This window comes from Aphelocoma coerulescens, assembly GCF_041296385.1.
Source record: "Aphelocoma coerulescens isolate FSJ_1873_10779 chromosome Z unlocalized genomic scaffold, UR_Acoe_1.0 ChrZ, whole genome shotgun sequence".
In the NCBI taxonomy this organism is placed as follows: Eukaryota; Metazoa; Chordata; class Aves; order Passeriformes; family Corvidae; genus Aphelocoma; species Aphelocoma coerulescens.
Window position 1 is genome coordinate 60,954,269 of NW_027184085.1, and position 13,642 is coordinate 60,967,910.

Below are 13,642 nucleotides of genomic sequence, written 5' to 3' on the forward strand. Positions count from 1 at the left end.
ACCCAGTGATGGCCAAATTAGATTTCCTACGCAGAAATGATCTATTCTATATATCCGTTGCGGTTCAGCTTGTCCTGAAGCTTTGCAGAAATTTTTCTCTTTTGCATGTTCTGTTGTGGGTACAGTTTTTAAATAACATGGGAATACTCATTTCTTGCTTTACTTATGGAGAGCTAAGCCACCACTTAATTGTCACATCTTCAGCTGCATAAGAAAATGTATGACCCGTGTCCGAAATGCAGAAGTCATTCCACGGCACATCATTGAACATCTTTCATCTTTAAACTATGACATTAATTTTCCAGTATTCTCCCCTCCCCCCCAGTTAATTAAGGGCATTTTAGAACAATTACTCTGAGGAAACCAGAAAGAGAAATTTGAGAAATTAGAATTCTGTTTGTAAGCTGAGAGATTTGGCTATGGGACAGTTGGCCACCCCACCTGAGTATGCAGAGCCCCAAGCACTCCTGTCTCCTTGGTACAGTAACCTGGGGTATCTCACTTCCCACTTCCCACTCCATCCGCACATTCACCTGCGCGCTGCCAGCACGGCTGCAGGGCTCAGCGTTCAGACCACAGCACCTGATTCCATCAGCAGGTTCACTAACGAGCGGAGCAGAACGCTCCATGATCGTGGTTCCTTACTCGGCACGAGTGTCATTACCCACCCCTGCGCTGCCTCTCCTGGAGCCTCACTCCAAGCAGGGCTCGGCGGTGCCGGGTGCCTGTTTGATCGGCGCCGGTGTCCCAGTGCTCCACGCTGGTAATGCCAGGCTTCCATAAAGCCAGAGTTTTCATGTGCTGTGCCTCAACCCTGAGGAATCTGCACTGCCTTTCATGTGTAACATGAAATGTGCTCATTTGAACATTTTAATTATTTTCGGAGAAATGAAGTAATTTTTGTAATACTTGCAGTAATATATTGTAATATATTTCCAAGCACAATATTAACATGTATGCAAACTTGACTCATCTGTTTTACATTATAGCCTTGCTTTAAACACAAGCCACAGAATACTTAATTCTAGTGAAATGCTTTACTGAAGAAAATTCCTAGCCTAACGATATGCCAATCTCAGGTAGCTGAAAAACCCAACCACTCTGATACCTGCAGGCCATTGGATAAAGTCCAGACATTATGTCCTGAACTTAGGCTTTAGAAAATAGTAAATGATTGGAGTTTTAACTTCAATTATACAAATTAACCTCATTCAGCTTTCAAACATTGCATCCTGACACCTGTAAACGTATAGACTTTTTGCATCCCTTGTTTCCTTTTTCACAATCTCTTTCCATGCTTATTTTTCCTTCCTGACTCCCACTTACAGTTTCCTGCTGGGCCTTTCCTGCTACATACCTAACCCTTCCTCTTTCCTGTCCAGGAAACAGTTGTAAAAAAACAGTAATTCAAGCCTCTGTGGGTTTCAGGCCTGAAGTGGAGACAGAGCTCAGGAAGAATTAGTTTCCTTGCTGTAATTACTGTCATGACACAGGCACTGCTCACTTTTACTTTGCATTGGGCGGAGGGCTTGGCAAAGGATGCTTCCAAGTTTCTGTGTCATGACTCTTCCCCCAGCTGCACCCTTCCAAAGCAGGTGTGGGAAATAATGAAGAGACAAAAGTGCATAATTGAACATCTCTGTCACTGAATAGCTTTCTGCCTTTGATGAAAACTTCTCACATAAAAATGGATAGCACTTTTACAATACAAGCTGGTTTGTTTAAAATCAGTAGAAACTGAGGAATGTTTTCCTACACTCACAGTTCTAAATAAAATGGAAACAAATAAGTGTAACCAAATAACAAACAAACAAAAAATCTGGATATTTTTAATGCTTTCATCACCCTATTTATGAGTATATAGGCACCTTCCAATTTTGACCCACAATGAACCCAAAGGATGTGAAAGTGTTTTAAAATTTTAAAATCAAATGTCTAAGCAACCTTACCAGCTTACCAGGCTGATAAATATTGAAACTTGCCTTCCCCCCCCCCCGCCCCAAATATTAAGTGGCCTTGCTAGAATTGTTCGCTTCTTCACTGATGGGGAAAATACTGAAATCTGTGAACTATGAATTTCAGGGGATTGCTCTGTTCATCAGTAGAAACATCCAGGGAGTTGAATAATATCTCATTACTTCAAGAAAGTTTCTTTAACTACACCATCCTGACGTTACACGTTGCTTCTTGCCCCAGGCCACATTAAAAGTGATTTTAAATGGTCTCTTCAATCTGCTGCTATTTTAATAATAATTTATAGTAAATCCCTGCATTTTTCTTGTTTACTCTAGTGCTTTCTTCCTTCTCCTACTCTCCTCCTCCCCCCATTAAAAATAGCCAACCAAAGAGAATCCAAATTACAACATCAGGAGTGCTCGTCAGGGGAATACTGCTGCAATCCAGGCCAGAGAGACTTTCAAAATTGTTTGTAGTCCATGCAAAAATCTTATCCACTACTTTTGTCTGACAATGTTAAAAGTATTGCCACAGGTTTGATTTATTCTATTTTGTACAGAGCTGCTATATTTGTTCTAATTCCAGAATGTGCCATGCAAATGATGGGCCTTGTAGGAAGCTCCTATCAAGCCATGAAAAGCATGAAAAGAGTTAAGTATGTAATTTTCATTTATACTAAGAAATTTTCAAGAATTATAAAAATTAAACAAATCGAAAAGATTATGAAATTTAAGGAGTTTTTAAAAAGTCTTTTGGAGTAATTATAATTTCCTCTGAAGTTCATTGAATAGTTAAAACCTGTGTATAACTGTCTCTCATCTTCTGAAACAATTGCATTCTGGTTACTTGATATTCCTCCAATACAAGTGAAAGAGAAGGAGGCCCCATCTTTTTCTCTTAAACTAGGTACATTTTTCCAAAAAGGAATAAACGCAAGAAACAAACACAACTCAGACTGATCTTCAGATTCCAGATGGCACATGAAGTACTGTCAGCCGGTAAGAAAATCCAGGTGGAAATCCAACCTGTGAGACACCAGGAAAATCTGAAAAACTTCTCAAACCGAAAAATCCAAAGCCATGTTGACTAACAGCAAGTTTAGTTGCTTTGCCTTCTGAATACAGGAAAATGTGAGCTCTGATGTTCATCTTCTACAGATGACTACTGTTTTCCAAGTTGGCATTTATTTCCTCTACCTACATGTTTTTTTACCAAGCAAGCTCACCTTTTTTCTTCAGTATTTTTTATATCCTTCTGTATCCATAGTATTCTGGAGAGATGGAAAGTTTTGTAAGGTGAAAACAAAGTTCTTCACATGTGAAAACTGTGTTATAAATTTTTCTGGCTAAAACTGCCAGCACAAGTGCCAAGGTGAGGTGAACTGAGGGAGAGATTTTACAGTGTTTGTGGGAAATCCACTTCTGGACAGGCATTCACTAAAGCAGTTACATGGCTGGCTGCTTCCCCATGGATCCCATTGGGCAGCACAAGGCTCAGATGGATTAGGAAAGACAGCCTAACAGCGAGACAGTTGCATGTGCCACCACCAGCTCCCTGATTCAGATTCTCCTTCCTCCCCCAGCTATCAGTGGATAATAATATATCTTTACTTAACTACATAATTGATATCAGTCTAATTTTTTTCAATTTATCAAGCTCTTATTATTATTCCTTTCCTGAAATATATTAATTTTTCATTTCCCGACCTTTAAATAATTCATAAATTTGATTAGCTTACTGCCTGCTTTCAGTTCTCCGGTTTAGGCCTTTATCTGAATCCCAAGAGTTGCTAGCTGGTGTTTTCTAGGCCCAAGTCAAAACTCAGTAGCCCAAGGTAGTTTCAGTCATTACTGATGTTTCACTTAGACTAAATATTTTGACCAGTTTCACTTTTCCATTAAGTAGTTTGACTATTCCTTGATCTTTACATACTTCCAAAGACTGTTTCATGTAATTGCTTAAACTTCCTGAGTAGACAACATGGCATGTGTAACCTTCTGTCAGTGCCAGATCAGCTAAAAGGAATTAGCTGAATAGCTGGATTTAGTTGTGGGAGCAATATGGTCCAATAAATCGCAATTGCACCTCCTTTGTTTATAGATCATACTCTACTCATTTCCTGCTCAAAGACCTAGAGGAAGACCATTATGGTTGCACTGTGATAGTAAAGTCTGTCTTTTCTAGTCCCCCATTCCCCAAGCCCATATGGAGCTGGGCTGTGGAACTTAATGGATAGCTAGGACTGAAAGAGCACCAGGAACTCAGGATGTCTCCATTGCTAGCAGCAGTCACTCTTCCATGTGTTACTGTCTGTGGCTCCTCCCCCAGCATATTTTAGGCATATTCAGAGGTTCTTACTTCTCACACTGTCTTCTCCATCCAAGAACTACTGAAGCTGGCCATTCTAGCTCTGCATCTTTTTTACATGAAGCACCTGCTTAATACGACAAGATTTTTAGATTTTTTAGTTGTCATATTGTGATGAACTGTCAGTCTCAGAGGAACTACTTAGAGACTGGTTTTGCTCGTTTTGTTGACTTTACCTGAAAATTTGAACACAGAGCTAAAAGATTTACTCTCCTTCCCCCCCATCTTTACAACTGATTCTTAGTCAGAAATTTGTAGGTATATAGTATTTATGGACATTCCTGACAATAAGTACCACCACTGAATAATGTATTCATAATCCCAGAAGTGAGGATATAATCTGTCCTCACTTTTGAGTTGAAGATGAGATCACATACCAACAGAACACTAACAGATACTCCAGATAACATATTTTCCATTAAAAAATGATATGAATACAGAAATTATGGGTAAAAAACGCAAATATATATGACACACTCTTTTAGAGCAAGGCATTTAGCAGTATGTTGAAATAAAAATGAGAGTAGACCCACTCGATGAATAGGCTGCCAGCTGATGAGGTGGATCCAGACATTGTATCTGGTCAGCCTTTATGGCATGCTTCACAAATAAAATAAAAATAATTAATTAAATAGATAAAAATAATTAAAAAAAAAAAAGTAAATTAGAAATGTTAGAGTAGCACACATTTTTGTACATTTCTCAGATACCAGGATGTTTTCCAGGAGAGTGGCTCAAATCAAAATGCCTCTCCATGATCAGCACTTTTACTGAAACCCAAACTTGCTTATACTGTAGCAATATTAAACACCAAAAAACAAACAAAATTCACAAAGCAACCCTTTCGTTTTGTTAAAATAATACTGATTAAAAAATAATGTGCTCTAAGCCACAGAGTTAAATTGCAGTTTAGATGTAGCATAACAATTTAAGAACATGCTTATCTTATTTGAGAAAGTACAAACACTGTAGCACTCTAACATGAGTACAGTGGCTGATTTAGCTTAGAACAACGTGGAAAATATAAATAACAGCAAATTTTTAAATACTGAAAAAGTGTGAGTATACCAGTAAAACCTTCTGGGAGTCCATTGGGTCATTTTGATTGTGTAACATCATCACCAACCATTGCTCATGCTCCCAGTCTATTCCACAAGTAACATTTTTGAGACAACTGAGCATCAGACAGACATGACATACTGTACACATTTTGTGCTGGAAGAGTGGCAGATACTAATTCCCTGCATCATCTGCCTCTCAGGAAGGAGGAAGTAGGTGCTGCTTTTCATTTTGACATCATCACTTTTGCTGCAACTCCGAGTTTCCTTGACACAGGTAGAAAAACAACATGTCTATATTTAAAGCTGGAGTTGAAGACGCCAGGAAGTTTGCTTTCTCTCAATTTTAGAAGTAATTACTCTGCATCTTTTTTCATGGTTTAAATGTTGTGCATCTGAATAACACATAAGACTAATCTCAAATCCTCATGCAAGGATTTGAAGCCTGCCACCCAGTTTTCATACTTAAATACCATGCTTCATCCAAGGACCCTTCAGTTTCTTAAGGTTCCGGGTTCTAAACTATAATCAGCCCTTCATTAAAAAAGAAAAAAACAAGAACACTTTATTCAGCCAATTTCAACGTTTGTTGCACTATGGTAGTTACTTAGCACAATACCAATAAATGGCCACTTGTAGAGGGACAGACAGAATTCTGCTTGTAGAAGGAAGTCATAGGTTAATGGTACAAAAATTTATCTCTCTAATATGCTTTTGGAGCAAGATGAAGTTTTATATCCCCAACTATTATGCCTTTGGAATTAAAAGAAAAGGGAAAATGATAAAAATGAGGGAATTGGGTAAAAAGTGAAACATAGTGACAAATTTTGTCATTATAGATACTTGCTTACTTCCTTGCATGCCATGCTGCCTCTGAAAACCAAGTAGGGGAGTAAAGATAAAAAGGAGGTTTCATCTGTATCCATAATAACATTCAGTGCTAGCCAGGAAAAAGAAATGAACATGAAACTGCTGAAATATCCGCCATGGAATACATATACATCTATCCATCTGCAACTATATTCAATTGGGGATATTATTTGTCATATAGATACATTTACTACTTTTAACCAGCTCAGCAAAAAGAAACATCTTTTTTTCATTCAAAGTTCATCAATACCAAACAAGAAACAAATAAATTTTGAAAATACTGCCCTTTCCTAAAATGGTACATAGAATAAAATGCAGTGTCCTAAACAGAGCTTTAATAGAAGCCATCTGCCACTGGAAAAGGTACTGACTTCCAAATGCTGCCAAGACTTACACACAATTAAGTAGGAATGATGAACATCAGATGCATGACAGTATTTGCAAAAGATAACATTGTGGTTCTTAGTTTGGTCATCTACTGCATAATTTCTCATGACCACCTCTCTCATTTGGTGGTAATGCGACGAGTAGCACCAGAAGATTTACTAAACAGAATCTAAACAGAAAACCAGCATTTTCCTGATCACCTACCCGATGAATCCTGAGGAGGTAACATATTTAATACTGGCTCTTTTCCTGTTTGCATTGGTGTGAGCACAGTCTTGCCTTCTAATAATAAATGCAGTAATATTCTAATAATGGATCTAATTATTAGACCCAAAGAATTGCATCACAGGGTTTATCTTAAAGGTGGCACTGAGAAGGTAACAGAGAAAAGAAAACTCATCAGATTAGGTCCTCATGAAGGACAGGTGCTGAAAGGTCTAATCCTCAATTATTAGACATGATGTTCAATATGAAGTTAGATAAAAAGTATTTAAGTCTAAAATTAAACCAAGGGATGAGAAAAAAAGAAGTGACTTTTTGTGTCCCAGGTATACCCCCAAATTCATGCTGGATACCTGGAAGGAGATTCCTGTCACCAAGCTGGTAAAAAGGACACATTTATAATCTTCTTTATATGCAAGATAATGTAGCATTACAGATTTCCAGTTAAAAGGGATGTCAGAAGCATGTTGTGAAACTGACACCCCAATATTAGCTGAAAAAATATTTTTGCAACCATTCTCTGTGTTGAAGAAGTTCCTCTATCTGGAGCCATTTATTGAGCAAACACACATGATCTAATAGGACATCATCTGATCAAAGCTGGGTACCTGACTTTGGAGTATGAGAATCATAAACTTGCTTACGGTCTATCTGGTCTGCAAACACTTCCCCATAGATCATCCAGTAAGGCATGTAAAAAATGTTTTTCGCCAGCTTCCACGAAGGCTCCTCATTGGGGAAAAGAATTGCCTGTCTTGCCACACCAAAGCTCATCAGAACCACCAACATGATGATGACAAAGTACATCATGTCTATCATCTGAATGTAATGACAGGAAAAGGGAGAGAAAGAGAGAGAGAAAGGACAAGAATTAGAGGAACTTATTTGTCCATACTCTAATTATTATATGCTGCAAAAAAAAAAAACAAAACGGTGAATCTTAGAAACAGAATTTTTAAAAACAAATTTTGAAAAGCCATTCTTGTTTACACATAAAAAAAAGTATTTTTCAAAGAAGTGAAGTGGTATTATTATGTCCTTGGTTTTACCCAGTGTCGCTTTTAAGAACAATTCAAATGTTATGAACAGGCTTGAAAATACAAAGTACCATCTGTTCACACCAGTAGCCTCAACAAGAATATAGGTTCACTGCAATCAGCAGCCTGGTCTGGGCAAGGGTCGTGAGATGATGTATTGTTTATAGGCACCAAGTGGCAACTGTACCTAAGCAAAAGGACTGACATGGATAATTTTATTCACTGGTACTCATAGTCTTGGAGCAAAGGGAGCCGCAACTAACATACGGAGGAACGGGTGGCAGAACAGCCTGTTACTGCAACATAAGGGACACCATGGTGGTAACCAGTGAGAAAGGAAAGCTGTGATACTGCCTGGGCTAAAAATCTGCTTGGTGGGGGAGTCTGACAAATGCCATATTAACAAAACCCAATCAGATAACAGACAGTGAGCTCTGTTCTCCTCCACTGTTGAGGGCCTCATTAGCACATGCCCAAGATTAACTAGTGCTTGCAAACAATATCCACCCATTCAAAATGTTTCTGAAAAAAAGCGGGACAGCAATCCTACAAGATGCTGAATAGAGTCCGAAGATTAGAAGAAGCTCTGTTCTAGAAAAGGCCCTCAAGGGAGCAGAACAATGGGCATCAGGCACGTACAGCAGAGATGCTTTACAAACCAAAGTGAATGTGAAAAAAATTGGGAATCCCGTAAAGTCCCTGGTAAGATCCCTTTAAAACTTTTACTTAGGACTTGCCAGGTCTTTAGAATTGTTACAACTGAGCTGTTTTTCATAGTTCTGGACATAACTTTTGTCTCTAGACAAAACTCAACTTACAAATCCTCTAAACCTTATGAGTTTTATTCCCTCCAGTCTCTGCATTTTCTGGCTCAGCTGAATTCAGCCTTCCTTGCAAGAGAGCCATGAAACCAACCTGCACCTCAGCTGGTGGCCTTATGGCTCCATGGGGGACCTGCTGCAGCCCAAGGGCAGTGCTGCTCATGACAAGAGCTGATGGAAGAGGGACCCACTTGCAGCAGATGGATCTGGCACTGCTGCAGGGGTTGTTCAATTTTAAAGCAACCTAAGGTCAAAGTAACACTGGGGAAGTATGTAACAGAGAAAAGAGTGTTACAGGTAGCAAAGAGGAAAAGGTATGCTCATGTTTAGAGAGAGAAGCTGTAGGAGAAAGGCACCAGCAGAGCAGGGGTCAGATAAGAGAGAATCAGGAAGGTGGAAAGAAGGAACCGAGGACAAGTGAAAAAAAAAGCAGGAGAATACAGAAGTCTTGAGGTCCATAAAAAATGCAGTAAATAAAGAAAAAACCTTGGGGACACAAGAGAGGAAAAGAAATGTTTTAAATAATTAAAACCCAGCAAAGTCAATCATCAACATTCCTATTTAATCCAGGGCATTAATTTCTCAAAAAAAATCCCTTCATGAAGACAAATTCCAGATTATTGTACTTCAGAAAGCATCCTGAAATGGGAAAACTGCATAAGCATATTTAGTTCTTACTGCTTTCAGGGAATAAAGCATGAGGTGAAACCTGATTCCTCCTTTCTTGTCTAATCAAACTTTGTTTCAGATAGCAATACGTAACTTGATATGATGTAATGTAATAACTCTTTTAAAATGTCACACAAACAAGTAAATATAATGAGCATTTTGAGGCAAGTTAAGGCAATTTCTTAAATGTTTCAAGGGTTTTTGACCAGGAAGCACACAGGTTTGACCTCATTTTGCAAGAAATAAAATTTTCAGTGCTGTTCTCTATTCAAGATGCATATTAGCTTTTCCCTCCTTCAGCTGGGTGGCTTCTAAACTCAGTAACTTGTCTGAAATACAATGAAATAGATGGGCAAGTTTCCACTGACTTTAACGAGCATTGTATCAGGTCCTTTGGCCTGTGGTGTCAAATTACACTTAATATTTTAGCAGGGCAATGGCCATTTCAATCATTCTGAAGAACTCATCAGTCACCTGTGTAAAAAAGTGATAAACACAGCATTTTTTTTGGTACAATTTTATGAAGAAGTTGGCAGTATTTCAACTTCTGTATTTGCAGAAAGGCTAAGAAAATGTAGGTATTTCCACACATTAAAGGAAATTATATACCTCTGACTCTCCTGACATTCCACAGTAATTTCATTTCATTCCTGAATAGATGGAAATTAAATCTATCACTGGGCAGAAATCAGAAAAGCACAAGCATATTCTGTTACTGAAATCAGTAGATAATAATAAACTTGGCCATTCCGTTTCCTCCTTGTATCTTCATCTTTGCTTTAGCCTATTGCTTTTAAACCACTTGAACCCATTCTTGCTCCTTGCTTAATTTCACTTGCATATTTGTTCGGAGTGGCCAGAGGTAAAACTTATTACAGCTGTTTTGTTGACTGCAGAGTAGAGGCAGGTGAAGAGAAAGTTCCTCAACACTGGAAAGATAGAAAAAGTCATCCTTTTCCTCCCGAGTCTAAAACTTACGATAGAAGCTCAAGAAAAAGTCTTAGGCATTAAATATGATCTGTTGAGGATCTCAGTAGTTGTGATGTGCTTACTCTGTCGATGTCCTGCACAGTGCTGAACTGAACTTTCAACACCACTTGGAAGACAGAACACTAGGAGGTAGAGAGATGTGATTTAAACAAAATTTTACACGAGAGCCCATGGAGTAGCCTCAGCTCCCAGGGATTGCATGAGTTGGACACTGAACAAGAGAGTAAGCTGGTCAGAAAACAGATGTGAGAGGCTGATGTGTGTAACTCAAACTGGTTGTGCACTGCATGGTGGGCAAAAGGGATGTGTCAGAGTGGCTTAAAGTGCGTGGAAAATTGGGCAAACTATGAAAACCAAGTAACAGGAAGGCACAAAACAGAAGAATTTGCCTCCTTTAACAGTAACCCAGGGCTTCAGAACAATTTGACAGCTAACTTCAACACCTTTTAATGCAGGTGCTGAGCCTACAGAGGCTAGTGATTTTCCTGCATTTGTTTTCCACAGAAAGTGGAGGGAGGTTTGATTTGCTGTACACATGTGAAAGTGACAAAGGAGTAAAAATGTTATTAATTTCAACCACTTCCTTTCTGTGTTGACCCCAGAAGAAAAAGAAACCACTCTTTATGCTACTGGTGGAGCTGGGTTCCTATCAGCCACCTGTAACACTGACTACTAGAAGTTTGTTATTTGTGGCCACTCTATTATCGAACTGTTGGTCACACTGCCTGTGTTAGCACTGCAGTTCTGAAACTTTTAGTGCATGTAGCTCTGAAAAATAAAGCAGAGTAGAAGGGTAGTTGTTTCTTCAGAAGTTTTACACAATGTGTATTGTGTAAACCCCCCAGTGACCACCAGATCCACTGGCGGAAAGATAGTCCAAATGCAGCAGGAAAGAAACCTGCTAAGACAGTGTTTTCCCTTTGATCTGTATTCTTTTCTCTGGTCCTGCTGGTTTTTTTTCAATAACCTCCAACAAGAACTGTTGAGTATTTTTACTCTGGAGCTCTGCAAAACCTCATGTCAACAACCTACAGGCTTTCTTGAAGGAAGGACACTCCAAAATCTTTTTTTCAGGACATAACTATCTCATTCTCTCATGGTTTCCCTCAATCTCTCTCTCCCTTTCTCTTTTATTTTTCACTAACCTGTTCTTTCTTTGTCAAACCCACCACTGTGGGCTTGCAGTAAAAATCTGGCAAATTGAGGGGATAAGACAACAGTTCTCTGGTCACCTGTTGGGTAGGGAGTGTAACTGGATGTATATTTTGCATTTCAGTTTTATACCTGCTCACTGAGCCTGTTGTGACTAATGTAGTATCAAGGAGATATTGTAGTCCATGCACTCATACACATCCCCTTTTCTTATGATGGTGAGGATGGATGAATCTTTTCTTTAAGGGCTATTATAAGACAATTACAACAGTCAGCCTCTTTGGACTTGCTGATTATTGTCACATAGCAAACAGCAGCAGTATTCCGTTTAGAAGAGTTAATATTCAGTTTACTTTCTTTTACTTAAAGCCAGCTTCAAGGGGTTTTAATCTATCTAGAAAATCCCAGATCTCAAACCCCAAAATGCATGAAACAGACATGATTTACACAAGAAAAACTGGATAACTGCACGTGAAACATGAACACGTGTATTTGCTGTGTGTGCAGGTATCCAAATATTAGGGATATGTGCATAGGCATCTGTAAACTCAGCCATTTTCTTTAACTCAAGCAAAAAGCTGCATAATTGCAACATTTCTATTGAAACATAAAAATTAAAAACTGAAAAATCAAAAGTTATACATGTGGAAGCAAATGACTCTTGATTACTCCTGCATGCATTTACTATTACACAAGCTATTCATATTCCTGGTACAGTGTGTACAATTGATGTGGCCAGGGCACACTTATACAAACTGATTTCTCATCTCACAAGGACACACCTGGACTTAAGAGATGGAGGAGCACGTGGATATGGATCAAACTACAGAAGGGTCGGTCAGTCTTAATCATAACCATTATAGTTTTGAATACACCACGATTATTAGAGAGTCTCAGGGTACTAAACATCTGAACAATTTTTTTTTAAATGTTAACAAACCACCTTCCTTTATAATTACCAAATCTCCTTTGTACTTTCTGCAAATGAGGCACAGAGGGGTGTAGGGTGGCTCTGCTGTTGAAGAGTGATCTCAGAGAAAGACAAACAATACATCATCTAATAGAACAGGAAGAATCTAATCCTCAGTTCTGCGGGGCCTCAATTCTGGAGGTTTTGATTCAAGAAGGCACTGATTTCTAGCTTGCATGAAAACACTGATGTGTAAAAAAAATCCAGGTAACACTGCAGCAATGTCACTGGCTAAGGACACTGAGCCCAGAACACACAGTCAAACACAGAAGGGGTTTGCCAACTGCTCTCACCATTTTCCCAATCATCATGACGTAGGGCCCCAAGTACTTGTTCACGCCGAAGATGTCCAGCAGCCGGATGTACCAGTAGATGATGTTGACGCAGTAGATCACGCGCCCGTCGCTCCGGAGAGGCAGGTCTTGCAGGCGGAGAACCATCCCAACAGAGAACAGCAGGATAGCTATGAGGTCGGTAACATTCCAGTACTCCTGGAGCCAAACTTTGACTTTTTGCAGCAGTTTCCCAGGCTCTGACATGAGGATCTGAAGGACAGAGGAAATTGAGAAGAAAGGAGCTGAGCTGTCTTAATTTAAACTTGAAGAAATCTATAGTAAACAGACAGATATACGCCACACAGGCCAAAAGCAAAGCTGATAGACTCCTATCATACAAATATCTCAGGTACTCTCTGGGCTTTTTTTTCCAGAAATCTTCCATTTCAATCATTCTTAACATTTATCTATGTGCAATATTCTTTAAAGGACAAAGTGATCACTCAGTCTAAAATTCTCATGAAATCAGAAGAAATATATGTATGTATTTCTGTTTTTCAAATTTATTAACCCTACTTAGAGCCTTGGAACAGAGGGTAAAGTATAGAAAGACTTTTTTTACAAAAAAATTTACAACTAAAGAAGCTTTAAAGAAAATTGTATTAAAATGTGTAACAAATGACCAAGTCTAGTCCTCCAGAGCACTGGCTTCAGAATGTACAAACACAACTGGTAACAGATTCAGCCCAGGGGTACAAATGTGCTATTTCAGCTGAGGTCAATGGGACTCGCATTCACTCACATTAGGGCTGAATTGGGCCTCTGGTGTCACTGTGGAATAAATGCACGTTTGGCTCAGTGAAAGGGG

The 13,642-nt window shown here is 38.9% G+C and overlaps 1 protein-coding gene across 1 annotated transcript in view; it reads right to left on the reverse strand.

Moving 5' to 3' along the window:
• The window catches only part of TRPM3 (transient receptor potential cation channel subfamily M member 3), a 390,076-nt gene that overhangs the window by 20,627 nt on the left and 355,807 nt on the right, over nucleotides 1–13,642 (reverse strand). Inside the window, exons 21-22 of the mRNA XM_069001527.1 lie at nucleotides 12,793–13,044; nucleotides 7,505–7,679 (exon numbers count right to left, since the gene is read on the reverse strand). Of these exons, the coding sequence (XP_068857628.1) occupies nucleotides 7,505–7,679; nucleotides 12,793–13,044 (427 nt within the window). The remainder of the gene's footprint in view (nucleotides 1–7,504; nucleotides 7,680–12,792; nucleotides 13,045–13,642) is intronic.